The following is a 25664-nucleotide window of genomic DNA, read 5'->3' on the forward strand; positions in this document are numbered from 1 at the left end:
ATATTTGGGGAAAATTTTCACTTATGCGCCGTATGTGAACAAGTCCATAGAGAAAAAAAAAACTTACCTTTAAAACATTAAGGTTATTACATATCTTAAAAGAAAAAAAAAAAATAGAAACTCTCCTTCGTCAAGGGTTTCATCTGCGAAACCGTCGTTGTCTCCATCAACGGCACCGTTGTTGGAGCTTCAGTAAAGTCTAATCCGGTGTCTCTCAACTCTCTCCTGACCCAAATTGGTTTCTTACTGAGATTAGTGCCCATCTCCCAACAGATCTGAATTTAGAGGATGCAGCTTTGGTTTCTCCGGCAAAATCTCTCGCTACTGCGAAAACCACAGAAGTGGAGGACCAAGAATCCGGCAAGCGTAGATCTCCTTGGGCTGTTGGGCTGTAAAGGACTCAGTGAATCCAAATGCGGTGAAGGAGAAGCTGTGGGAGTGTTCGCCAGATTATGACGTTAGTATTCACAAGGAAGCGTTGCTCGCGTTCTCGAGGATCTTCATCTACTACCTCTCCTCCACGTACGTACGCCTTATAAAACCCTAAGTTTCTGAAATTTCATCGTTTGGGTTCCAATTGAGCAGTTCCGAGGTTGGGTTATTGTTAATGTTGTTTGATTGTTGAGTTTGTTAAAAATTTATAAAAACGTGATAACAAAGCATTTCGATACTGCTATGGTAGAACGTATCTGGCACTATCGTATGTGTTATACCTACGATAACAGTGGCCTAACATAGCGTTTGTGAAAAAGATATTAATAATGTATTATAGCGTTTTTCTACTGCTATCAATGTAGATATTTGTTGTAGTGTGGAAGTTCAAGTATATTGGTTTCAGATGACGAATCACGGATTTACATCAGTAAGGAGGTATGAAACAATGAATGATAAGATTGGATTTAATATCGGATCCGACATCCTCAACTATTTTTGTCACTATACTTAGGTAAAGAAGAATTGTTAAATATATGAACAATAAAATTAAAAGGACTAATATTTTTATAAGTAATTGTTTGTTTTTATAAGAACAAGAGGGGTCAACTTGTTAAAGGGCAATGATTATTGAATATTATTGACTAGTGGAGAAAAATAACATTGTCAACTTAGAATTTGTTAGGTTTTTGTTTGTTTCATTCTTTCGTGAAACGTTCCTTCCCCATTTACATAAATATGAGTCTAAGTCAAGAAAAAAATAAAGATGGAGAGATGAGAAACGCAACTTCTTCAAAAATGGGTCAACTGCTAATTGTGATCCTTCTCCTTTGCTGTACCGAGCCAGCTCTTTCTTCTGGTCAAACCAGTCCTATTAATCGTTTTATNTCTTAAAAGAAAAAAAAAAAATAGAAACTCTCCTTCGTCAAGGGTTTCATCTGCGAAACCGTCGTTGTCTCCATCAACGGCACCGTTGTTGGAGCTTCAGTAAAGTCTAATCCGGTGTCTCTCAACTCTCTCCTGACCCAAATTGGTTTCTTACTGAGATTAGTGCCCATCTCCCAACAGATCTGAATTTAGAGGATGCAGCTTTGGTTTCTCCGGCAAAATCTCTCGCTACTGCGAAAACCACAGAAGTGGAGGACCAAGAATCCGGCAAGCGTAGATCTCCTTGGGCTGTTGGGCTGTAAAGGACTCAGTGAATCCAAATGCGGTGAAGGAGAAGCTGTGGGAGTGTTCGCCAGATTATGACGTTAGTATTCACAAGGAAGCGTTGCTCGCGTTCTCGAGGATCTTCATCTACTACCTCTCCTCCACGTACGTACGCCTTATAAAACCCTAAGTTTCTGAAATTTCATCGTTTGGGTTCCAATTGAGCAGTTCCGAGGTTGGGTTATTGTTAATGTTGTTTGATTGTTGAGTTTGTTAAAAATTTATAAAAACGTGATAACAAAGCATTTCGATACTGCTATGGTAGAACGTATCTGGCACTATCGTATGTGTTATACCTACGATAACAGTGGCCTAACATAGCGTTTGTGAAAAAGATATTAATAATGTATTATAGCGTTTTTCTACTGCTATCAATGTAGATATTTGTTGTAGTGTGGAAGTTCAAGTATATTGGTTTCAGATGACGAATCACGGATTTACATCAGTAAGGAGGTATGAAACAATGAATGATAAGATTGGATTTAATATCGGATCCGACATCCTCAACTATTTTTGTCACTATACTTAGGTAAAGAAGAATTGTTAAATATATGAACAATAAAATTAAAAGGACTAATATTTTTATAAGTAATTGTTTGTTTTTATAAGAACAAGAGGGGTCAACTTGTTAAAGGGCAATGATTATTGAATATTATTGACTAGTGGAGAAAAATAACATTGTCAACTTAGAATTTGTTAGGTTTTTGTTTGTTTCATTCTTTCGTGAAACGTTCCTTCCCCATTTACATAAATATGAGTCTAAGTCAAGAAAAAAATAAAGATGGAGAGATGAGAAACGCAACTTCTTCAAAAATGGGTCAACTGCTAATTGTGATCCTTCTCCTTTGCTGTACCGAGCCAGCTCTTTCTTCTGGTCAAACCAGTCCTATTAATCGTTTTATGTTTCCGTACATACATAATATATAGGAATAATCAAGAAATCTACACATTACCGATTTTGAATTATAATTCCATAAAAATTACATGAAATCTATTTATATTTTCTAAATCATTATGTGTACATGTCTTACCTTATAAGTTACTTACATAGTATTTAGTTTAAGATGTTCTTATTATTTTGGTATAGTGTCTGTATTTGTGTTAACTGTTAAGATATAATACATAAAGTTAATAAAAAAGTGTATTTTTCTTGCATATATAGTGATTTGAATTTTTTAAAACAAACATATATTATTCAGTTAATATAAAAATGTGTGTTCAACATGCATATATAGTAAATTTACTGTATATAGTAAATTATATAATTTTAAGAAGTTTATAATTTATAACTGATATATCTAAATTTAATAAAAAGTTTAAAATTATAAATATTTAAACATATTAAATTTTCAAAATTACACAAAAGAGTTATATTACATGACGGGTTATATGACATTACAAGATTAAATTAATAATACTAAAAAAATAAACTATCAGTAATATGACATTTCAATATGGGTTAAATCCTCATTTTAATGTTTTAACAACACCAATATAAAATATGTCGAATCAAACTGATGTCAGTAAAATTGAATCAGTAAAATTAACAAAAGAATATTTTAGCAAAATTAATATTAAAATAGTACATTAACAAACAAAAAAAATAAACAAACTTATCCACGGTGTACCGCGAGTCATAATCTAGTTATTTTGGTATAGTGTCTGTATTTGTGTTAACTGTTAAGATATATGACGAGTAATCAAATCATTAATCTACTAGATATATATGTCTAACTAAGTAGGAGAATGATGAGTTATTATAAACAGAATGAGGGACCAGTAAGAGCATTGCAGAGTTAACAAGGTGGTGGACGTGATAATGCTGATGAACCTATCGCCAACGTTGATTACGGCAAATATTAATTTTCGTTTCCAGTTGGATGATATCTTATTTTATTTTGTTTTCTGCTGCTCGCTTATCTCGCCTCTTAAGTCTTATATCATCATATCATTCGTGTTTTAAAACGTTTTCACTGTTATAACATATTTATTTTCTTATACCATATTGGAACGTAATAATCTATATTTGTAAAAACTGAAGTCGTAGGGCTTTCCAGATCTTATGTTGGACCAGAAGCATCCACTTAAGCTCTTTATTTGATGGAGAAAATGAGGTTCACAAAGACCTTTTGCAATCTTATCTATAACAACCGACACTGTCTAAGCATATAAATGTGAGCTTTGAATTCAGATTGAAACCAGAGAATATATGACATTTTTTAACCTGAGTTTTCATACAAAATAGCAAAAAAAATAAGAAAAATAACACTACTTAATTTCAAATCAAATTTTCAAGAGTTTTCTGAATCAAACCAAACAAAAAAAGCAAGAAGCAAGAGCTCGCAACTCTCATTCGATAATGGACTGAATCACTCCAGCACCAACAGTCTTACTTCCTTCTCTAATAGCAAACCACAAGCAACAGGAACAATAAGCTCACAACAATCTTAACACGATCACCTGGCATAACCATCTTCGACTCCTCATCCTTATCATTCATAATCTTTGTGTTGTAAATGTTTGCTTCATATGGGCTTATTTGGTCTGAACCAAGAACTGGGCCTCTATTGGTGTGAAGTCCATACAGGATCCGTGTTGTGTGGCCTGCAGGACTAAACCGACATAAGCTCTAGGGTTTCACTATAAAAGGGAAACTAGGGTTGAAGAAACATGTATGCTGAAGAAAGCCGCAGAGCACGCACTAAAGAAGCTGGAGGTACATTGGTGACGGCTGTAGGGCACAGCGCAGGGCGCTGTGCATGGCAGACGCAGAGACGCAGGGCGTCGTACATGGAGCTTGAAGCTGTGCGCAGAACCATGATAAAGGAGCAGAAGCTCGGCTGGGGTCGAAGGGCTGAGAGTCGGACATAACCTTGTCTAGGTTTAAGGTGTCTTCAGGACACTCTGATGAGAGACGAAGGTGGAGCTGCTTCTTTGGGGTTATGGAGGTGTTTATGGGTTATACATGGAGAGGAGAGCTGAACCAGAGACAGAGAAAGAGAAAGAAGAAAAGCTAGATCTATTATGTGTTTTCTTCTTCAGGTTCTCTGTAGTTGTTAGTTCTCTAAGCTTGTATATGTAATACTATGTAAAACCTTGGTTGATTGATAGTGGATGTTTGTGGGAGAAGGTTCCCACACGAGATGTACCCTCTGCATGAGGGGAACTCGTTAAATCTCTGTGTTATGTTTATGTTATGCAAACTGATCTGTGAAGTAGAAGAGGAGTAGGGGCAGAGTCGCGGTTTGTGGTTCACTACAGAGGTGAATCAGGGTCTGCGATTCTCAACAAGTGGTATCAGAGCATAGGCTCAGGAATTCACAGACTCAGGCATGACGCTAAAAGCATACAAGGAGGATCCGGAGACTGTTGTAGAAGACTCGAAGGTTGAATCAATTATGGGGTTGGTTTAAGGTGGAGTTATCTGCAGTATTTGATTCAGGTTCATGGATGGATGTGTGAAGGTGATTTGCACATGGCTGTGAAGAAGGAATTGAAGCATCATCCATAAGGCTCAAAACTTATCAAAACAGGAGTTCAGTTTTCCGCTGCGGTCACAAGGTACATGTGATGTTCTGTTTTGAAGCTTCTGAATACTCAAAGCTGTTTCAGTTTATGGAATCTAGACACTAGGAGAACGCAAGGATGTAGACGTCTTCAACTATTGAAAAGTCAGTTTTCGGTTGTTGAAAGTCTGTGTAGTGGTGTTCAGAAATTGGTTGAAGGTACAACTATTGGAGTCACAGATTTACTAAGGGACGCCTTCAAAGGTAAATCTGTGTAAGAGGGTTGTTAGGTCAGCTAGTTGTGTCGAAGATTCAGATGAGTATGAAGATGGACCAGGCAATTTGTGTTGAAGTGGTCAGATTTGAGAGGTGTTGGGTGAATGGTGAAGTCTCAGGAATGGATCAGGTTGTTAGAGATTTGAAAGGACTACAATCAAGGTAGGTCTATAGAGAATGGGAATGCAGAAGAGTACCAAGAGTTGAAGTTGCAGCCAATGCGATTTTATTTGTCAAGGTGGAGTTGGTTCTTCAAGGTGACTTAAAATCTCTGGAAGACTTTTGTAGACGTTGCAGGACTGTGCAAGAGTTTGCAAGTAAGTGCAAGAATCTACAAGGCTGGCGGAAGGTGACTGGGGTTAGGTTTTGCATTGAGAAGAGAATCAGAAACAGAAAAGTTTTGGTTCGCCTGTTTGCATCTACAGAGATGATCTGGTGGATGAATCTTCTGAAGGTATCACTTGTAGGAAGTTTAAGTGTTTGTTGACACTTAATAAGGAAGCATGTGAGTATAAGGGGAGGATTCAAGTAGATCTCTGGTGGTTAAAGATGCAGGTTATGATAGACAAGACTACTAGAAGACTAGTGGGTCTAGCAACATCATTAAGTTTTCTCAGGAGAGTCACTTACACGAAGGTTAAGTGAGGATTCATCAATGGTAAAGACATGTCAAGTTGTATTGATGAATGGTGAGAAAAGGTATGATGCTGGTACCAAGGTTCTTCTTGGTAAGGTCTACAAACGTGAAGAACTATTGCAGGGTTATGTTAACAGTAGGTGTGGCTTCAGGGATTCTAGAGTGAAGCACTAAAGGCTGTTACAAGGAGACTAGCAGAGGTTTTTAAGCTGTTGGTCGGACATCTGTTTTAACATGAGGTTGAACAGGAGGTTGTACTGTCAGATCGTACAAGCTGGATTCAAGAATCAATTGGTTAAACAGATGGGATGTAAACTCAATCTCAAGAGTAATGCATTGGGTTGAGATTGTTTACATGATGAATCAGAGATTGTTTCAGGATTGAAGCATGTATGATTCATGTGTTCTGCATGAGATTCAAGGAAGTTTGGTTCAAGCTCAGTGCACATGAGGGGAATCAAAGGTCGACCAAGTGAATCAGGTTGCAGACGGATACAAATGATATACAATCATGATAACAGGTCTGTGGTATTTATCAGAAACCATGGAAGAGGTTGTGTGATTGTTGTAATCGTGTTCTGAGAGGTTGATGTCTCAGGTTTTACTAGTTCTAAAAGTTTCAAGATCAAGGTTCCATAAGCAAGCAAGGTGTTACTTGCGGGTGAATTAGAAGTTCTGGTTCTAGGTGGAGCTGTTGTGAGGAACAGGAGAATCGAGTAAAGGTCTTCATAAGTGTTTCTAAGACCAGGAGAAACAAGGTTGAAGAAGATGATTCGTGTAAGGAGTGACACGAACTTGTTGGGACAGCTGAAGAGCATCATAAGCTATTCAGAGAAGCTGTCAAGAACAAGGTGAAGCTGTATTGCTTTGCAAACTGAAATTTCAGAAAGTTCGAACATAGGGACAATCATGACAGTCTAAAGATTTGATAGGTGCTGGGAATTTCAGAGCAATAGAGGATGACATTGGAGAACACAAAGGAACATTAAACGGTTGGTTGTGTTCTGTATTGATTATCAAGAAACAAGGTTGTAAGGGTTTCTTCAGTTGTCGGGTTCAGTGGTCGGAGTTCGTCTGCAAGTGGGATTACAGTCATCAGAAGAAGGAAGCTTGAGGGAGAGTCGCGAATCTCTTTAAGTTTCTGAAGATGAAGTTAAAAATTCCTAAGGTGGACAAAAGATAAGGATCATTGGGAGTTGCAGGTTCTACAGGAGAAGACAAGCTTTGTTTTTCTTTTCAGGAAAGAATCAACACAAAGGGGATTTTGTGAGTTGGACCAAATGAAGCAAAAGGTGGAGTTTGTTGTAAATGTTTGCTTCATATGGGCTTATTTGGTCTGAACCAAGAACTGGGCCTCTATTGGTGTGAAGCCCATACAGGATCCGTGTTGTGTGGCCTGCAAGACTAAACCGACATAAGCTCTAGGGTTTTACTATAAAAGGGAAACTAGGGTTGAAGAAACATGTATGCTGAAGAAAACCGCAGAGCACGCACTAAATAAGCTGGAGGTACATTGGTGACGGCTGTAGGGCACAGCGCAGGGCGCTGTGCATGGCAGACGCAGAGACGCAGGGCGCAGTGCAGAGAGCATGCGCAGGGTGTCGTACATGGAGCTTGAAGCTGTGCGCAGAACCATGATAAAGGAGCAGAAGCTCGGCTGGGGTCGAAGGGCTGAGAGTCGGACATAACCTTGTCTAGGTTTAAGGTGTCTTCAGGACACTCTGATGAGAGACGAAGGTGGAGCTGCTTCTTTGGGGTTATGGAGGTGTTTATGGGTTATACATGGAGAGGAGAGCTGAACCAGAGACAGAGAAAGAGGAAGAAGAAAAGCTAGATCTATTATGTGTTTTCTTCTTCAGGTTCTCTGTAGTTGTTAGTTCTCTAAGCTTGTATATGTAATACTATGTAAAACCTTGGTTGATTGATAGTGGATATTTGTGGGAGAAGGTTCCCACACGAGATGTACCCTCTGCATGAGGGGAACTCGTTAAATCTCTGTGTTATGTTTATGTTATGCAAACTGATCTGTGAAGTAGAAGAGGAGTAGGGGCAGAGTCGCGGTCTGCGGTTCACTACAAAGGTGAATCGGGGTCTGCAATTCTCAACACTTTGTCACTTTACCAGTAACATCAGTTGTCCTCATGTAAAACTGCGGTCTATTGATGGGCTCATAAGTGACAAACGGCCCACTCGGGATAGGAAGCCGTTTTGTATACAAAAGGCTGATATACAAAGAGGTATGCATGGTTTTGGCTTGGCCTGGGTCGATTACTCCATATCCTAAGTTTGAAGCGATTGTATATGTTTTGTAGCCTGGGTCCATTACCCGAGTGGGCCAGAGATAATAGGAATATCATCACCGTTAAACTCATAAGACGATAAAAGCTCACGAACCTCAAGCTCAACAAGCTCTAGAAGCTCAGCATCATCAACTTGATCTTCTTTATTAAGAAACACAACCATATCAGGAACACCAACTTGCTTAGCCAACAAGATATGTTCTTTAATCTGCGGCATTGTTCCATCAGCACCAGAGACAACGAGGATAGCACAGTCCATCTGTGCAGCACTAGTGATCAGGTTCTTGACGTAATCAGCGTGACCAGGACAATCAACATGAGCGTAATGACGATTCTCTGTTACGTACTCAACCGTGGCGGTGTTGATTGTGATACCACGAGCTCTTTCGTCAGGAGTTGTGTAGTGACCCGCACCAAGGGGTACGTACCCGAATAAAATTTTTGAAGAAAAGACTGGAAAAGAACTCAGAAAGATGGAGAAGGAAAAATATTGGAGAATGACTGAGAGATTTATGGAGAAAAATTGTTAAGATGCAAAACGGCCGATAACCAAGGACCGGACGTGTACCATCGGACCAACGAGGAAAATGATTGATGGTCAAGGGGAATGCTTTGACGGAAGACCTAAAAACTAAAAAGAAGAGGTATGGTCAACCCAAAAACGAGAGAAGTCGAAGAACGAACACTAGAAATGGACTGGCCATGTACCAGCCGACCAGTTCACGAAGGACCGTTCACCATGGACGAGAGTGTCGTTCATCAAGGACGAGGGGAACGATCACCATGGACCAGCGAGGAACTATCGATGGGGAATCTGCAATACAAGAGGAACATACCAAGGGGTCGAGCCAAATGCATCATGCGGGTAGAAACCGGGAAGGAACACCCGCGATGCCACGTGTTTCATTCAAAGAAGACCAGAATAAAATATTACGCAGGACTCGGAAAGGAACACCCGCAATGCCACTTGTCCCACACAGAGAAGGCCAAAATAAAATAATATGGGGGAAAGGTCAACAGTCCCTGGTTTGTTGCGTGCATCTCACGCGCGCGAGTGGGCGTCACGCGCGCAGGATTGGTCCGCCCAACGACACGTGTTGCTGCATGCACCACTCAATTGACAAGTGTTGGAACTGAGAGAACAAAGGTCCCATGCAGCCAAGGGTGCCATGCGCCTATATATACCACCCTTTGATCTTCATTTGCAATTTTAGAACAAAATAAAAAATCTTCAAAACTCTCTCTAAAATTCGATCAAGCTTTGGCTGAGATCAAGAGCTGTGGTTGAAGAAGGTTGAGGGCGAGCAAAGAAGGCTGAAGGAAGAGGAATTGCTGTCAGATCTGCGGTGTAGTAAAGCTGAATCATTCAATCTTTTGCTTATATTCACTAAGAATTGCGGTTGTGTGTGGAGCTCTAAAGCTTTTATATCACTCCTTGTGTGCTTTGCTTGAATTGCATAATATTCTTTGTCGGATTCATGTAGACTAGCTTAGCTTTAAGTAGACTTGCATGCTTAATCTTGATAGATTGCATGAAGTCTTAAGAAGCTTTGAATTGGTGTTGCATGATCGGTTGCATGCATAAATTTGAGGAGTTGAATCATGTTTACTTGATGGAATTGATTGCAAGAATTTTCTTGCATAATTTTTGTTTAAAAGGACTGCATGCATGATTAAATTAATGGGGAAAAAATTATCTAAGTTTACAAGATGAGATAGTATAATTGATGGATTTAAATTGTAATATTTCTTGCATAAAATTGGATATGAAGGCTTGCATGCATGAATAAAATTGATGAAAAGCAAGCTAAGTTTACTTGATGAGAAAGTTTACTGGTTGGTTAAGTGGCACTATTTTTGTGCATAAAAATGACATGCATACATGTAGGACAATCTTAAGATGCTTGATTTTTATTCTTGCTTATGATTGTTGTGGAATTTCTTGCTTGATTTTCTTACAAATTATTGCTTGATTTTCCTTGCTTGAAATCGTTTGGTTGTCTAGAAGTACTTAATTCTTTGTGTTGTTTAACCTAGAATTATTGTAATTGTTCTAGCTAGTTCGCGAATTATATGTTTCGGTTCGTAGCTAGGACTAGAGGTCGATCTTCTGTTCCCGAAAAGTGTAATGAGGAAGTCCATTGAGTTAATCCTAAGTGATCTCACAACACGTACATTTCGGTGCCTAGCTAGCTACTAGCCTGAACTGCTGCATGACGATGCGGCCAAGCGAATCTGGTTGGTTACCTTTGTGGTTTCAACGCGGAAGGTGTGTTGGGATGTGACAGATTATTGAAGGTCCGAGGGAGTAAAGAGTTTAGATTAATTCGAGTTATTTTGATTTAAGTCTAGTCGTCTTTGCTTATCGTTTCTTGCAGATGGATGTGGCATGGTTTCCTAGAACGTATGAAGTGTCTCGATTAATCGAGTTCCTTGATTGTTTCTAGCTTTCATTGTTTGTTGCCTACTGCTTGACTTTACTCTTCCGCGTTGTGTTTATGTTTACTTGATGTTGTGGGGTAGTTGGGTGGGACATTGCATGTTAGAGGGGAACCCAGCTCACTAAGTAATCTTAGATTACTCATGATATTATTTTGTCTTGCAGGAAAGTTTAAGGTGAGACTTTAGAGGTTGGGGCAGCTAGGAAACCGGCTAAGGTGTTTTCATGCTGTTTTGCAAAACCTTGCCTTCTAATATGTTTTCTTTGAAAAGTATCCAACTATTTTACTTTGGTATTTTTTTTTGATTAAAAAAATGTACTTAAAGTAAATAAAAGGATTTTGGAAGTATTCGGACAAGTGAAATGGTATTTGGCCTAGTCCAGGCCAACACAACGCCGCGGACGTACCAAGGGTTGAAAAGCCTAAGGGGCGTTCATAGTGGGAAGGCATCACCGGTGAACTGACTGAGGGACCTGATCCATTGTTGGAACCTCGGCCGGATCGTAGGCGGTCGTCTTCATCGTAGCGTCCCGGGCCGGTCTGTAGTTTGTCCGGCCATAGGACGGTTCGAGGGCGTTACAGGGGATGTTGTGGTTGTTGTTGTGGTGGTGATGGAGAGGGATGTGATTGAAGGGAGGAAAGAGGAAGAGAGAGTTAAGGATTCTGGTTTAATGTAGATGGATAGAGAAGTGAAGGAATTGAGGAGTTTAGTGGAGGTAGAAGAAGCGGCGGGTGATGAAACTGCCATTGAATTGGAGCAGAGAAGAGAATTAGGGTTTTTGTTTTAGTGAATTTGGGGGAAGAGAGTGGAGAGATTTTGTGAAGAGAGTGTTTTATATTTAGGCCTGAACCACTCCATCCACCAATGGTTTGTTCGATAGCCATTTGCCAGTCCAGAACTTAATCGAGTGACCATCCCCTAGTACTCAACGAAGCCCCTGAACAATCACATCTCGCAGACCCATTCCCACTCTCCTCCACGTTGAAGACCAACTGCTCTTCACCAAAAGCCAACTCCAATCTTGAGAATCTGTCACCTTATATTTACAACGAAGCACACATGCCCATAGCCCTTCCTTGTCATGCAGAAGGCGCCATCCCACTTTGGCTATAAGGGCTCTATTCGTTTATATATCTCTTCTTGTTTTGGTGTCTACTGTCTATTCTAAAACGAACATGCATTATTGTGTATAGCAAAGATATAGACAGTCATATTAAAACTAGAGAGAACATATGACATTTGGATTCAGCCGAAATCCAAAACCAAAACTAACTGCGAACACACTGAAGAGTATACATTTGGTTTACCGTTTACGAGGAAACAAAACTAAAAAGTAAACAAAGAGCAAGAACAAGCTCACTGGCGAAAAGTCTTTACATACTATTTCTCATAGATTCCCATCCCACATCAGCTGGTTTTACCTACCTAATAAAATATATTTGGAATTATCGACACTTATATAATCAAAACCGCGTGGCCGTTTGATTGCTTGTTATCTAGTGATCGGTTTTGACTATCCCTAATATACCGTAAGAGCTTATTTTAATATTTGTCTCACATTCAACCAAAAACAATCTCTGATTCAAATCTGTGGACTGTACATATGTGGGTTTAAGCTCACGAGTCATTCAAATTTTTTAATTAGAGGTCTAATACCATTGATGATAAGATTGGATATAAGCTAGGATCTTGAATCACTATTTTCTAGAGAAGTTATAGTCAATCAGAAACAAAAGGGGCTAATATTTTATACGTTTATAATTTGTTTTTATTAGAACAAGAGGGTCAACTTATTAAAGATTAATGACTAGTGGAGCAAATTAATAATTAGGTTTGAATTTGTTTACGTTTCTATCCTGGAAAGGACCCTTCTTCATACGAGTACATAAATGAAAGTCCAAGATAATGAAAATGAAAGTTTAAAGAAAAATCATATCAAGATATGAGCAAAATAATGTTTGGTCAAGTACTAATTGTGCTTCTTCTTCTCGGCACCCACCTTTGCCGTACCGAGTCAGCTCATCCCTATGGTCAACAACCATTCCTCCAAACAGGTTCGTGTTTCCTTACATACATAATATGCATACATACACACACACACACACACACACACACACACACACAAATTCACATATTTATAGGACTTGTTGAACAGGTCTCTAAGTAGCACTGAAACCGGTACTAGAACTAGAAATAAGTACGGAAACGGGAACGGGAAACGATAGTAAAATTTTTTTAGATATGGGTACGACATGAAACTGAAACATATAAGAAAATAAATACATACCTTGAGTGAAAGGTGATTAGAAAAGCTAATGGAAAAAAGAGAAAAAAAAAACGTTTAGAAAGTAGAAAAAACGTGAAGAGATATAAATATGCTTATGAATTGTGATAAGGTTGCTCAAAAAGAAATGAAATGAAAGGGATGCAAATATAGGTAAGGTCTAGTATAATTTACATGAAAAAATACATGTATATTTATATATAAGATTGTTGTTCAAAAAAAAAAAAAAAAAAAATTTATATATAAGACTTGTTCGAACATTTCAAAGCTTTAGTTGTTAATTATAGCTGAAGCTGCCTAAATAGTTATAGTTCAATGATTTTTTACTGTTTCTTGTTAACAGTTATATATAGCTAGCTCAATAATTTATAGTTATAGTTATAGTTAACTAATTAGTTACGTTAATTAGTTTCATTGGCATGCATATGTTGTAGATTCTATTTTAGAAGAGTCATAACGTTTTCCTCATTTTACATTTTTAGTTTTAGATGTTCTTACTTTTTGTTTATAAAAGTTTAGACATGTTTTTTTTTATATACAAAGTGTCTGCGTATATGTTAATAAATAAGACGAGTAATCATTAATCTAGTACTAAGTCTAACTATAACTGAATAAAATTAAAATGAAGGGAGGAGAATGATGAGTTATTATATGCGGATTGAGGGACCAGTAAGACCATCGCAGAGCCAAACAGCTGGTGGAAAAATTTCTAATGATGATCCTTCCAGTCCCACCGATTAGTTTTTCGGTTTCTCTTCAATTTCCAGTTTCATGAAATCTTGAATTTTTACTTTCTGTTGCTTTTGCTTCAACTGACCGTAATCTATATGTCGTAGTTTACGTGATATTTCCGTTGTTTCTAGTACCAAAATTTCTGTTACCGCCTCATCATGTTAAAATCTAAGAACGTATAGTTATTTTCATAAAACATTTGGGACGTAATTTATATTTATATTTGTCAAGTACTGATGTCATGCGATTTTCCATAACGTTTGTGTATACATGTACCAAGTAGATCATATCTTCTCTTTCACGGTGGAAGTTCCACCAGATCAGCATCTCTTGATTCGTAAGATTGGTGCCTTTTAAGTTTTTAATTAAGATATGGGAGAAACTTAGAATAATCTCTGGAACCTATGGAACGATAAATATTTTTGCCAATTCAAGACACTCAAAGTGACTGACCATGATTGAAAAAGTACTGGAAATAATCAGACATCAATCTTCCAACCCTAATGATACATAATGTAATTGTAAATACTATATAAATTGGTTATACAAGGAAAACAAAAAGGGGATTTGGTTTAAGATGACTAATCACATCACCGATTCACATTTGCTAGGAGCTATGAAACAATTAATGGATAATATCATAATAAGATCGGATCTGAACTATTTTTTTCACAATACTTTGTAAAGAAGAATGGTCAAAAAGTGAACAACAAAAAAGGATTATATCTTATTTTTATAAGTAGTAATATTAATTGTTTGTTTTTACAAGAACAAGAGGGTCAACTTGTTAAAGGTATTATTGACTAGTGGAGAAAATATAAAAGGGCCAACTTGAATATGTTTAGGTTTTTATTTGTTTCATTCTATTGTGAAACGTCCCCTCCGCCCTTTCAATTACATAAATACGAGTCTAGCCTCTAAAGTCAAGTAGAAATAAAGATCGAGAGATGAGAAACACAATATCTTAAAACAATGAGTCAAGTGCTAATTGTGCTTCTTCTCCTTTGCACCGTCCTTTGCCGTACCGAGTCAGCTCTTCCTTCTGTTCACCAATCAGTCCTACTAACCGGTTTGTGTTTCCTTAATATTTCATGGATTTTTTTTTTTGGTATAGTGTCTGTATAGGTGTTGATAAATATGAGTAATCAAATCATTAATTAATCTACTGTGTCTAACTAGGTAGGAGAATGATGGGTTATTATAAACAGAATGAGGGGCCAGTAAGACCATCGCAGAGCCAACAAGGTGGTGGACGTGATACTGCTGATGATCCTAACGTTGATTACGGCAAATATTAATTTTCTTTTTCTTCTGCTTTTTAAGTACTGATATTTCAAGAGTTTTCTGAATAAAAAAAATTCAAGAGTGTAACATTTGAATCGTTTTCATTTAAAATATTGGAACGTACGGCTTTACAGATCTTATGTGACCAGAAGCATCCACCGAATCTCTTGAGAATGAGGTTCATAGAGACGTATAGGGAGTTGGGACCTTATCTTTAACAACCAAACACTCTAAGCATATAAATGTGAGCTTTGAATTCAGAATTGAAACCAGAGAATATATGACATTTTTTTATCCTGAGTTTTCATACAAAATAGCGAAAAAAAGAAGAAAAATAACACTACTTATTTTCAAATCAAATTTTCAACAGTTTACTGAATCAAAACCAAACAAAAAAAGCAAGAAGCAAGAGCTCGCAAGTCACTCGCTATTGCGAAACTCTCATTCGATAATGGACTGAATCACTCCAGCACCAACAGTCTTACCTCCTTCTCTAATAGCAAACCTCATCCCTTGTTCACAAGCAACAGGCACTATAAGCTCAACAACAATCTTAACCCTATCACCTGGCATAACCATCTTCGACTCCTCATCCTTATCATTCATAATCTTTGTCACTTTACCAGTAACATCAGTCGTCCTCATGTAAAACTGCGGTCTATACCCAGCGAAAAACGGCGAATGTCTTCCTCCTTCTTCCTTCTTCAAAACATACACAATCGCTTCAAACTTAGTATGCGGAGTAATCGATCCCGGCTTAGCCAAAACCATACCTCTTTGTATATCAGCCTTTTGTATACCCCTAAGCAACAAACCCACATTATCACCAGCCATTGCTTCATCAAGAATCTTCTGAAACATTTCCACACCCGTAACCGTATAGTTCCTAGTCTCTCTCAACCCCACCAAATCAACAGTCTCCCCAACCTTAACCGTACCTCTTTCGACACGACCAGTAGCAACCGTACCACGGCCAGTAATCGAAAACACATCTTCAACCGCAAGCAAAAACGGCAACTCGGTTTGCCTAGTCGGAATAGGGATATAACTATCAACAGAATCCATAAGCTCATAAATCTTATCTACCCATTTGTTCTCACCTCTCTTAACATTAGGATTCTCAGTAAGAGTCTCAACAGCTAACAAAGCAGAGCCAGAGATAATAGGAATATCATCACCATTAAACTCGTAGGAAGATAAAAGCTCACGAACCTCAAGCTCAACAAGCTCTAGAAGCTCAGCATCATCAACTTGATCTTCTTTATTAAGAAACACAACCATATCAGGAACACCAACTTGCTTAGCCAACAAGATATGTTCTTTAGTCTGCGGCATTGGTCCATCAGCACCAGAGACAACGAGGATAGCACCATCCATCTGAGCAGCACCAGTGATCATGTTCTTGACGTAATCAGCGTGACCAGGACAATCAACATGAGCGTAATGCCGATTCTCTGTTTCGTACTCGACCGTGGCGGTGTTGATTGTGATACCACGAGCTCGTTCTTCAGGAGCTGCGTCTATCTCGTCGTATTTTTTGGCTACGCTGTTTCCCATTGAGGCTAAAGCCATGGTTAGAGCTGCGGTTAGTGTTGTTTTGCCATGGTCGACGTGACCTATTGTTCCGATGTTGACGTGTGGTTTCTTGCGTTCGAATTTTCCTCTGGCGGCGCGTACGGTGAAGGCGCGGCGGAGACGGTGAGGGGATATTGTTGTGGTGGTGGTGGTGGTGGTGATGGAGAGGGATGTGATTGAAGGGAGGAAGGAGGAAGAGAGAGTTAAGGATTGTGGTTTAATGGAGATGGATGGAGAAGTGAAGGAATTGAGGAGTTTAGTTGAGGAAGAAGAAGCGGCGGGTGATGAAATCGCCATTGAATTGGAGCAGACGAGAGAATTAGGGTTTTGGTTTTGGTTTTGGTGAATTTGGGGGAAGAGAGTGGAGAGATTTTGTGAAGAGAGTGTTTTTATATTTAGGCCTGAAGAAGGCAAGGAGGCAAAAAAGAAAATGAGAGGCTCTTATTTAGTTTTATCCGTTGCATTGTCTGCCAATCTTTTTTATTATTTATTTATTATTGAAATTGAAGAAACATATGACAGAATAATGAAATTATTGATTTTTCTTTTCTTTTTAGGTTTTACAGATAGTGTATTTTTTTTTTAAATGGGTTAAGTAATGAAATGAGTAAGATATAAATTATTTATCGGATAGAGGAAATTAGGATTTTGAGTTTGAGGAATTACTGATAAGTTTAGATATTGGATCAATTTGGGAATATTTTAAGTAGTTTTATAACTGAGCTATATAGGCTGAAATGGTGATTTTTAGTATAATTATAAAATGTATATATCTTTTTGGTCGAGACCATCAAAACAATTTAAACTATTTTTGTTTCACAAAAAAAAATCATTATTGGACAATCAGGTAAACTCATTTACTGTGTTTTAAATAATTTATTACTTTCTCCCTTTTACAAACAAAAAAAATCATTTTACGGTTTTATTTTTCGTTTTATGGAAAATATCATTTTATATTTTTAATGTATTATTAATATCTATTCTTCATTTTATTCTTATTATTTTTGTTTTTATTTAAAAAAATAAAATTTTTGTGACTTTATAAAAAGTATAATTGGAAAGAGTTTTTAGTCAAGTGGTTAAAACACTTTTTCTACGGCCGATCTTATCATATAGTAGGGATTAGCGATGAGTCGGTTATTATCGATTTAATGATGATAAAAAACAAAAGTGCAGTAGAAAGTAGAAATTTAGATGATTTTAAATTTTGTAAAAACAAATGTCAAAATAATATTTTTGTGTGAAACAGAGGAGAATATTAAATTAATTTTTTTAATAAATATAAAAAAAAAGTTCAAGTAACTTAATTATCAGTGGTTATGGTTATAAATTTGGCTGGCATAAAACTCAAGTACTGTACAAGTTCATGGCCATATCGTTGCTTACGTGTAGCTTTAGAGACCAACACAAAGATCTCTATTGGAGAGAACAAATCGTGTCGTTTTTCTAAGCACTCGTTAGTGCTGTTAAAACAGACAAATCCAATCCTTTGCCCACTGATATTTTTATTTAACATTTTGGGCTATAGTTTTCAGGTAACGTTCTATGCCGTTTCAGGATAAGTTTTGGACCGGTTCGTTTTGTTTTGTCCTCCAACAAAACCTATTCCGAAGAGTTTGAACACAAAATCTGACTTTCTAGAATCAAAAACAGTGCCGTTTGTACTGTCAATAAACGGCAAGACACGAACCGTTGTAATGCCGACATTTCAGACACAATCCAAAAGTCACTTCTGCTTTCTGAGGTGAGAGCCTCCTGATACTGTGATCGATATAAAACTGAAGTAGCAGAAAAGGATAAGACTTTTGGATGCAAAGAGATAACAGAAAAAAAAAAAAAAAAAAGATGGCAGCTTTGAGTTCCATGGTTATCCCATCTCTCCATTCACTTTCTTGCAACCAAAGTTGTTCACTTTCATCCCCATTTCCAAAACCCTTGTTTAGAATCCCATCTCAGACGAAACCCAGATCCTCATTTTCCTTTTGCCTTAAGCAAAGTGATCGTGGCAGTGATCGTGTCAGAGACGAAGAAGAAGACAAAGAGGAAGAGGAAGAAGAGGAAGAGTGTTCAGTTGTGTCAGCCGTAAGAAGTAGATACAATGAGATTGTTATAGTGGATACTATTGATTCTAGATACCTTCTTCTTGATTCCACTAGTGAGAATTTCTTAAAACCTCTGTTTTTGGATATCATGAGATCCTAAGATTGTAACCTAAGTTTTTGAGTATGTAGGGAATGTGCATAGTGTTATCAATAAAGGAGGCGAGAATTGGACTGGCTCTTATTGGGTATGTTAGATTTTTTTCCATCATTAAGTTGCAAAAATCTTACCTTTGGTTGTTTCTCCATTGATAAGTGAATGTGGTTGTTTTCAGGATGAGTCTGCGAGTTTGCCGCCTATTATCCCTGATGGTCCCATTGCAATCTATGGCTTGGTGAGCACTACGTGTGATGAATCTCATACCGGTTGGTAGTCAATGATGTGTTTAATCTTTTGTTCATTTGTTTTTCTTAGGGTGGTGGAACAGCTGCAAGATTGATTCTTGAGTTGTGGCCTTCAACGCAGCTTGAAGGTTGGGAGATCGATGAAATTGTAAGTAAGCTATTGGATTTTTCTTGCGGCTTTTGGTTAGCATATTGGAATCTTGAGTTAACTGTGATTTCAATTATGAACAGTAGTTGATTGAGAAATCAAGAAACTATCTCGGGCTGTCTGAGCTAGAGATACCGACATCAGAAGGCGGTAGACTTTGTATTCATATAGACGATGCTCTCTCTCCTTCTCAAGATGATTCAGGAAGATATGCTGGTGAGCATTACAGGTTAATAATGTATGTTGCTTAATCTGTTGTTCTTGTCTAAATTCTTGTCACAAAGTTGATTTGTTCGCTGATGGAAAGGTCTTAGATCAGCTGCAAGAGGTATTTTATAACTGGTTATGGTATTAGTATATATTATTTAGTCAACTTTGTGACACTTTGTTGAATTTGAATGTGTTCAGGTTCCAATGTGGCTGGAACTGGCGAGTCGTTTAATGCCTAACGGTCGTCTTATGGTGAATTGTGCCGGGATCGAGACAGAAATACAGAACGGAAAACCACAGTTGGTGTTAGGTGATTTAGCTTGGATGTTGAATTCTACCGTCAAGGTCTTGTCAGAAGCATTTCCTGGACAAGTAAGTAACACATTTTCATTTTCATCCTTTTGTTACAATGAGAAGAACCAAAAGAGTTAATTAAAATCCGCATGCTATTTATTCGTTGTTGTTGCAGGTTAGCTGGAAGAGAACACCAGATTCACAAGGTCTCAACTTTGTTGCCTTAACTGGAGGCTTACCTGATCTCAGTGACTGGTCTAACAAAGTTCCAATACGTTTGAGTGAAACAGTGAAGCTATGGAAGCTTTGCGAGACCCCTTTACAAATCGGTGCTTTGAATGCATCTTAATTCTAATGATAAGATTTGATCAGGCAGTTACAGTGTATGTTCTCTACTCTGAGTTATATATGAATTTCACATTTTAACTCTTTGCAAACACTAACCAGTGTATGTTCTCTATTTGAGAGAATAAATCGTGTCGTTTTCTAAAAACGAGTAAAACGCACCAAAGTCTTGACTTTCTAGATACACAACTCGTGCCGTTTGTAAAGTCAATAAACGGCAAGACACTTACCGTTGCAAAAATCCACAAATTCGAGCACTCTGAGGAGGAAAGGATAAGACTTTGACGCAAAGAGTTCACTGAACCAAACCAAAAAAATGGCAGCTTTGAGGATTATGGCTATATCATCTCTACGTTCACTTTCTCGATACGAAAGGTGCTTCCTTTCATCTCAATTTACAAAACCCTTGTTCATAAACCCATCTCAGAACAAACCCAGATTCTCAATTTCGTTTTGCCACAAGCAAAGTGATCGTGAGAGGCGAATCCAACAAGAACTAGTCAAAGAAAATGACGAAGAAGAAGAAGACTATTCGGTTGTGACAGCCGTAAGAAGCAGATACAATGAGATTGTTATAGTGGATACTGTTTCTTCAAGATACCTTCTCCTTGATTCAACTCGTGAGATTTATTAGAAACCCTAATTGCTCTGTTTTTGGATAACTAAGCTTGTATTATTATCAAATCCTCTGATATTAAACCTCGTTTATGTAGAGAATGTGCATAGTGTTATCAATAAAGGAGGTCAGAACTGGACTGGATCTTATTGGGTATGATGACATTACTGAAAAAAAAATCATAGCTTTGGTTTGTTTCTCATGTGAGAGATCAATGTGGTTTTTTGTCGAAGATAACAGAATCATATCAACATTTTTGGGATTGTTGTAGGATGAGTTTGCAAGTTTGCCTCCTATTATCCCTGATGGTCCTATTGCAATCTATGGCTTGGTTAGCACTATGCGATGAGTCTCATTCTGATTGTCTGAGATGTGGATATGCTTCAATTAGTCTCATTCTGTTTACTTTTTTTGTTCATGTGTGTGTGTGTGTTTTAGGGTGGTGGAACAGCTGCAAGATTGATTCTTGAGTTGTGGCCTTCTATGCAGCTTGAAGGTTGGGAGATTGATGAAATTGTATGTAAGAAGCTATATTGACACACTCAGATTATCTTGCGGCTTTTTTTCGCTTATTGGAAACTTGAGTTCAATATCCTTTATGGACAGTAGTTGATTGAGAAATCAAGATACTATCTTGGGCTGTCTGAGCTAGAGAAACCGACATCACAAGGCGGTAGACTTTCTGTTCGTGTAGATGATGCTCTCTCGCCTTCTCCAGATGCTACAGGGAGATATGCTGGTGAGATTTCAAGATAAATGTATATTGCGTATTCTGTTGTTCTTATCTGAAATCTCTAATTCTTAATGTTGATTTAGGGATCATTGTCGATTTGTTTGCTGATGGAAAGGTCTTAGATCAGCTGCAACAGGTATTTCAAATGGTTATGGTTGTTAGGATTATTAGTCACACATACACACTTTCGTATTAGTATTTTGATTTTGATTTCCTTTAGGTCCCGATTTGGCATGAGCTGGCTAGTAGGCTAATGCCTAACGGTCGCATTATGGTGAATTGTGCTGGAATCGAAACAGAACTGCAGAATGGAAAACCGCAGTTGGTGTTGAGTGATACAGCGTGGATGTTGAATTCTACCGTCAAGATCTTGTCAGAAGCATTTCCCGGACAAGTAAGTAACACATTTCAATTCCATCCTTTTTGAATGAAAAAGAAGTAAAAGATTAAACCCCATTTGCCACTATCTTCTGTTGCAGGTCAGCTGGAAGAGAACACCAGATTCACAAGGTCTCAACTTTGTTGCCTTAACAGGAGGCTTACCTGATCTTAGTGACTGGTCTAACAAGGTTCCAGCTCGTTTGAGCGAAACAGTGAAGCAATGGAAGCTCTGCGAGACTCCTTGACAAAACCGATGTTTTCAATTGCATTTTAACATGTGCCATCAAGAAATCAACAGATGTGAGTTTACAGATGATACTTCGACTTTGAGTTACAAGATTCTGATTGAGCTGTTACTAATCTTACTATCAGTCATAAGATCTTAATCTTATCCTAGCTAACTAAATTCAAACACGTTAAACTGAATTTTTTTTGGGATATTAGGCATTTTAGTACGTTTTCGAAACATAATTTGAAAAGTAGTACATTTACTATTTATAATTAGAAAAAACCACATAAATCACTGTGTTCTACTATTTCTTTGACTTACAATCCCTCACCAATATAACTTATTTACGGTTTAATGCCATTGAATATTTTATTAATAATTTCCATAAAATAATAAATTTTCTTTCCATTACCTTTTTTTTCCATTGTTTTCTACGAGACACAAGCCAAAGGTCATGATTTCTCTGATTCGTTCATAATTACACAATTGCTCAAAATGGCATATCACAAAAGTTCAATTGAGAAAGATTAAAGATTCCTCATTTAAATCCCAAATAGCAAACTCTGTTCTTCTTCTATCTCTTAGTCCATCACCTTCCCCAACAAACTAACTTCATCTCTTAATTTTTTCTTAAATAATTCAATCTTTTTTCTTTCATTCCTCCTTAAAAATGAATGATATCTAAAGACAAACAACGTTAAACATCGAATTTTGGTTAAATTTCTAAGTTAATGATAGATCTATAAATTTTGGTTAAGTTTAAAGGAAAAACTGTTTTAAAAAAAAAAAATACAGGAATCGGCGACGACATTAGGGTTTTGCTGGAGACGGCATTAGGGTTTTGCTGGAGAAGAAGAAGCCTGTAATTACAATTTTATCCCTTTAATTTAAACAAAAAATTTAATATGAATCTAGTGTAATTCGAACCAAGATTAATATACTAAGTCGTTTAGCTTTAACCACTGTGCTACTATAACTTTCATTGATTGGTAGTAATTTTAATATTATATAACCTATTTACATTGAAAATAATATAACCTAATTATTCAAATATTTATTAATCTATTTTTCGTTTCAAATATTGCTGGAATGTGTGAATCTATTCAACATATTGGATGGTTTAAACCGTACACAAATATTGCCGAAACTTGTGAATCTATCCAACATGCTGGATATTTAAACCGTACACAAATATTGTTGGACGGTTGAATCTATCTAATATACTGGATGGGTTAAACCGTACACAAATATTGCTGGAAAGTGTGAATCTATCTAATATGTTGGATGGTTTAAACCGTACACAAATATTGTTGGAATNAACCCAGATTAATATACTATAAGTCGTTTAGCTTTAACCACTGTGCTACTATAACTTTCATTGATTGGTAGTAATTTTAATATTATATAACCTATTTACATTGAAAATAATATAACCTAATTATTCAAATATTTATTAATCTATTTTTCGTTTCAAATATTGCTGGAAGGTGTGAATCTATTCAACAAACTGGATGGTTTAAATCGTACACAAATATTGCTGGAAGGTGTGAATCTATTCAACGTACTGGATGGTTTAAACCGTACACAAATATTGCTGAAACTTGTGAATCTATCCAACATGCTGGATATTTAAACCGTACACAAATATTGTTGGACGGTTGAATCTATCTAATATACTGGATGGGTTAAGCCGTACACAAATATTGCTGGAAAGTCTGAATCTATCTAATATATTGGATGGTTTAAACCGTACACAAATATTGTTGGAAGGTGTGAATCTATTCAACATGCTGGATGGTTTAAACCGTACACAAATATTGGTGGAAGGTGTGAATCTATTCAACATACTGGATGGTTTAAACCGTACACAAATATTGCTGGAAGTTGTGAATCTATTCAACATACTGGATGGTTTAAACTGTACACAAATATTGCTGAAACTTGTGAATCTATCCAACATGTTGGATATTTAAACCGTACACAAATAATGTTGGACGGTTGAATATATCTAATATACTGAATGGGTTNGAAGCCTGTAATTACAATTTTATCCCTTTAATTTAAACAAAAAATTTAATATGAATCTAGCATAACTCGAACCCAGATTAATATACTANTAAGGTTTATTAGTATTTCAAATAATAGAGAAAATGCATATCAAATAATAGAGAAAAAAACGTAGATTTTTTTTATATCTGGAATTTAGTTTTAAAAAAAAATTATTGACTAATATTTTAGTTTTTAGATGGAAGGAGAATACAAAAAAAATAGAAAAAGAACAAACAAAAAAAAAATCTGAGCGTAAAAAAAAAAGAAAGAAAAAAACTACTTTTCTCTCCTCCTCATAATACAAAAAAAAACTTTTTCCTTGGCAAGACAATTGGAGCAAGGTTAATTAGTAAAGTAACCCAGAACACCTTGGCCCATCAAATTTGCTATCTCTGTCGAGCTCTCTCACACGGTCTTTCTTTCCAATTATGAATAGTACATTCTAAAACGTACTAAATCGCCAACATTCCCATTTTTTTTCAGTTACTCTTTTTTAGTCAGACAGTTTTTGGACCGCTCCGGTTCGAATCGAGTAGACAAATAATTCGAAAATTATATGGGTGGTATTGGTTTGAGATTTATGAAGATTTTTGAAGAGTTCAACAAAATCATTAAAAATGAATAAGTGAAAGATTGTTAAAGATTGCTAAAGAGTTTTGTTGATTAGTTTTCTAAAATCTTGTAAAGTCCTCCAAACAATCCCTGTATTTTTATGATACTTTCCATGATTTTATTTTGTAAAGAAAGTGTCTAAAATCATGAACCAATAACATAATAATTGAACTCATTAACAATCCTAGACTCTTTTGTTTTAATTGAATAACACAAAATTTTTAATGATTTTATAAAAGTCTGAATCCAATAACTCAGATTTGTTAAGATTTTAAATGACTTTTTACAAATCACAAACTAATAACACTAAATTTTAACAGAGTTTAACAAAATCTTGATCTAATAACAACAGATTCTACATAACATTTAAAGTCTTTAAAACTCTTTTCAAATCTTAAACTAATAACCCCCACTAAAATTGAAATTTACATACTCGAAAAATCTACTAAACCTGCAATTCCTTCGCACAAAATAATGATTGATCAACATACTTTTCTCGCATTTTGATAAGATAATCAATACAATAAAACTTGTACATACTCTCTAAAAAGTCATAGCAAAATATTTTCAAAGTGACTCATGTACAAACTGGACATTTGACATCACTAAAGAAGTAACTACACAAACCATCCGTATGTAATGTAAGGTCTTTATTTTTTGTTAGTTTGTTAATTTGGTATGACTAATTAGTTACTTACTTTTATCGGTGTGTTTTGAGTTTTAAGTTTTAACTTTTGAAGCCTATGCCAAGTGATACGAAAAACACACCATCCAACACATGATATAAACTCAGTTTGAATCAGCCCTCATATTTTATGACTCACACTACATTAAGGTACCCGATCGATATCACATCAACCAACATTTTTTCCGCCGGTTGAACTTACTATATTATTAAACGAAGATGGATTAAATAATTAAAT

General features: G+C 36.7%; 3 protein-coding genes and 1 pseudogene across 5 annotated transcripts; 3 read left to right on the top strand and 1 right to left on the bottom strand.

Annotated features, from left to right (window-relative positions):
• LOC104771635 (elongation factor Tu, chloroplastic-like) lies at positions 3984-17095 on the bottom strand. Of its 2 annotated transcripts, XM_019242476.1 has the most exons (2): positions 15579-17095; positions 3984-4025 (listed from the first exon to the last, which is right to left on the bottom strand). In XM_019242476.1, exons 1-2 carry the CDS (start codon positions 16975-16977, stop codon positions 3994-3996), a joined length of 1431 nt encoding a protein of 476 aa, XP_019098021.1. In that variant the 5' UTR covers positions 16978-17095; the 3' UTR covers positions 3984-3993. The 2 variants fall into 2 exon arrangements, with proteins under 2 accessions (XP_019098021.1, XP_010494495.1); XM_010496193.2 differs by lacking the exon at positions 3984-4025 and having other exon boundaries at positions 15345-17095.
• On the top strand, positions 12625-15240 carry LOC104771634 (annotated as a pseudogene).
• On the top strand, positions 18428-20217 carry LOC104771638. The gene is made up of 8 exons (XM_010496195.2): positions 18428-18835; positions 18912-18967; positions 19055-19114; positions 19195-19272; positions 19359-19488; positions 19557-19600; positions 19681-19854; positions 19952-20217. The coding sequence occupies exons 1-8, from the start codon at positions 18490-18492 to the stop codon at positions 20123-20125; spliced, it is 1062 nt and encodes a 353-aa protein (XP_010494497.2). The 5' UTR covers positions 18428-18489; the 3' UTR covers positions 20126-20217.
• On the top strand, positions 20356-22279 carry LOC104771637 (probable polyamine aminopropyl transferase). Of its 2 annotated transcripts, XM_019241734.1 has the most exons (9): positions 20356-20496; positions 20590-20741; positions 20835-20890; positions 21009-21068; positions 21176-21253; positions 21347-21476; positions 21554-21606; positions 21691-21864; positions 21950-22279. In XM_019241734.1, exons 1-9 carry the CDS (start codon positions 20438-20440, stop codon positions 22094-22096), a joined length of 909 nt encoding a protein of 302 aa, XP_019097279.1. In that variant the 5' UTR covers positions 20356-20437; the 3' UTR covers positions 22097-22279. The 2 variants fall into 2 exon arrangements, with proteins under 2 accessions (XP_019097279.1, XP_010494496.1); XM_010496194.2 differs by having other exon boundaries at positions 20356-20741.

This window comes from Camelina sativa, chromosome 20 (assembly GCF_000633955.1).
Source record: "Camelina sativa cultivar DH55 chromosome 20, Cs, whole genome shotgun sequence".
Taxonomy (NCBI): Eukaryota; Viridiplantae; Streptophyta; class Magnoliopsida; order Brassicales; family Brassicaceae; genus Camelina; species Camelina sativa.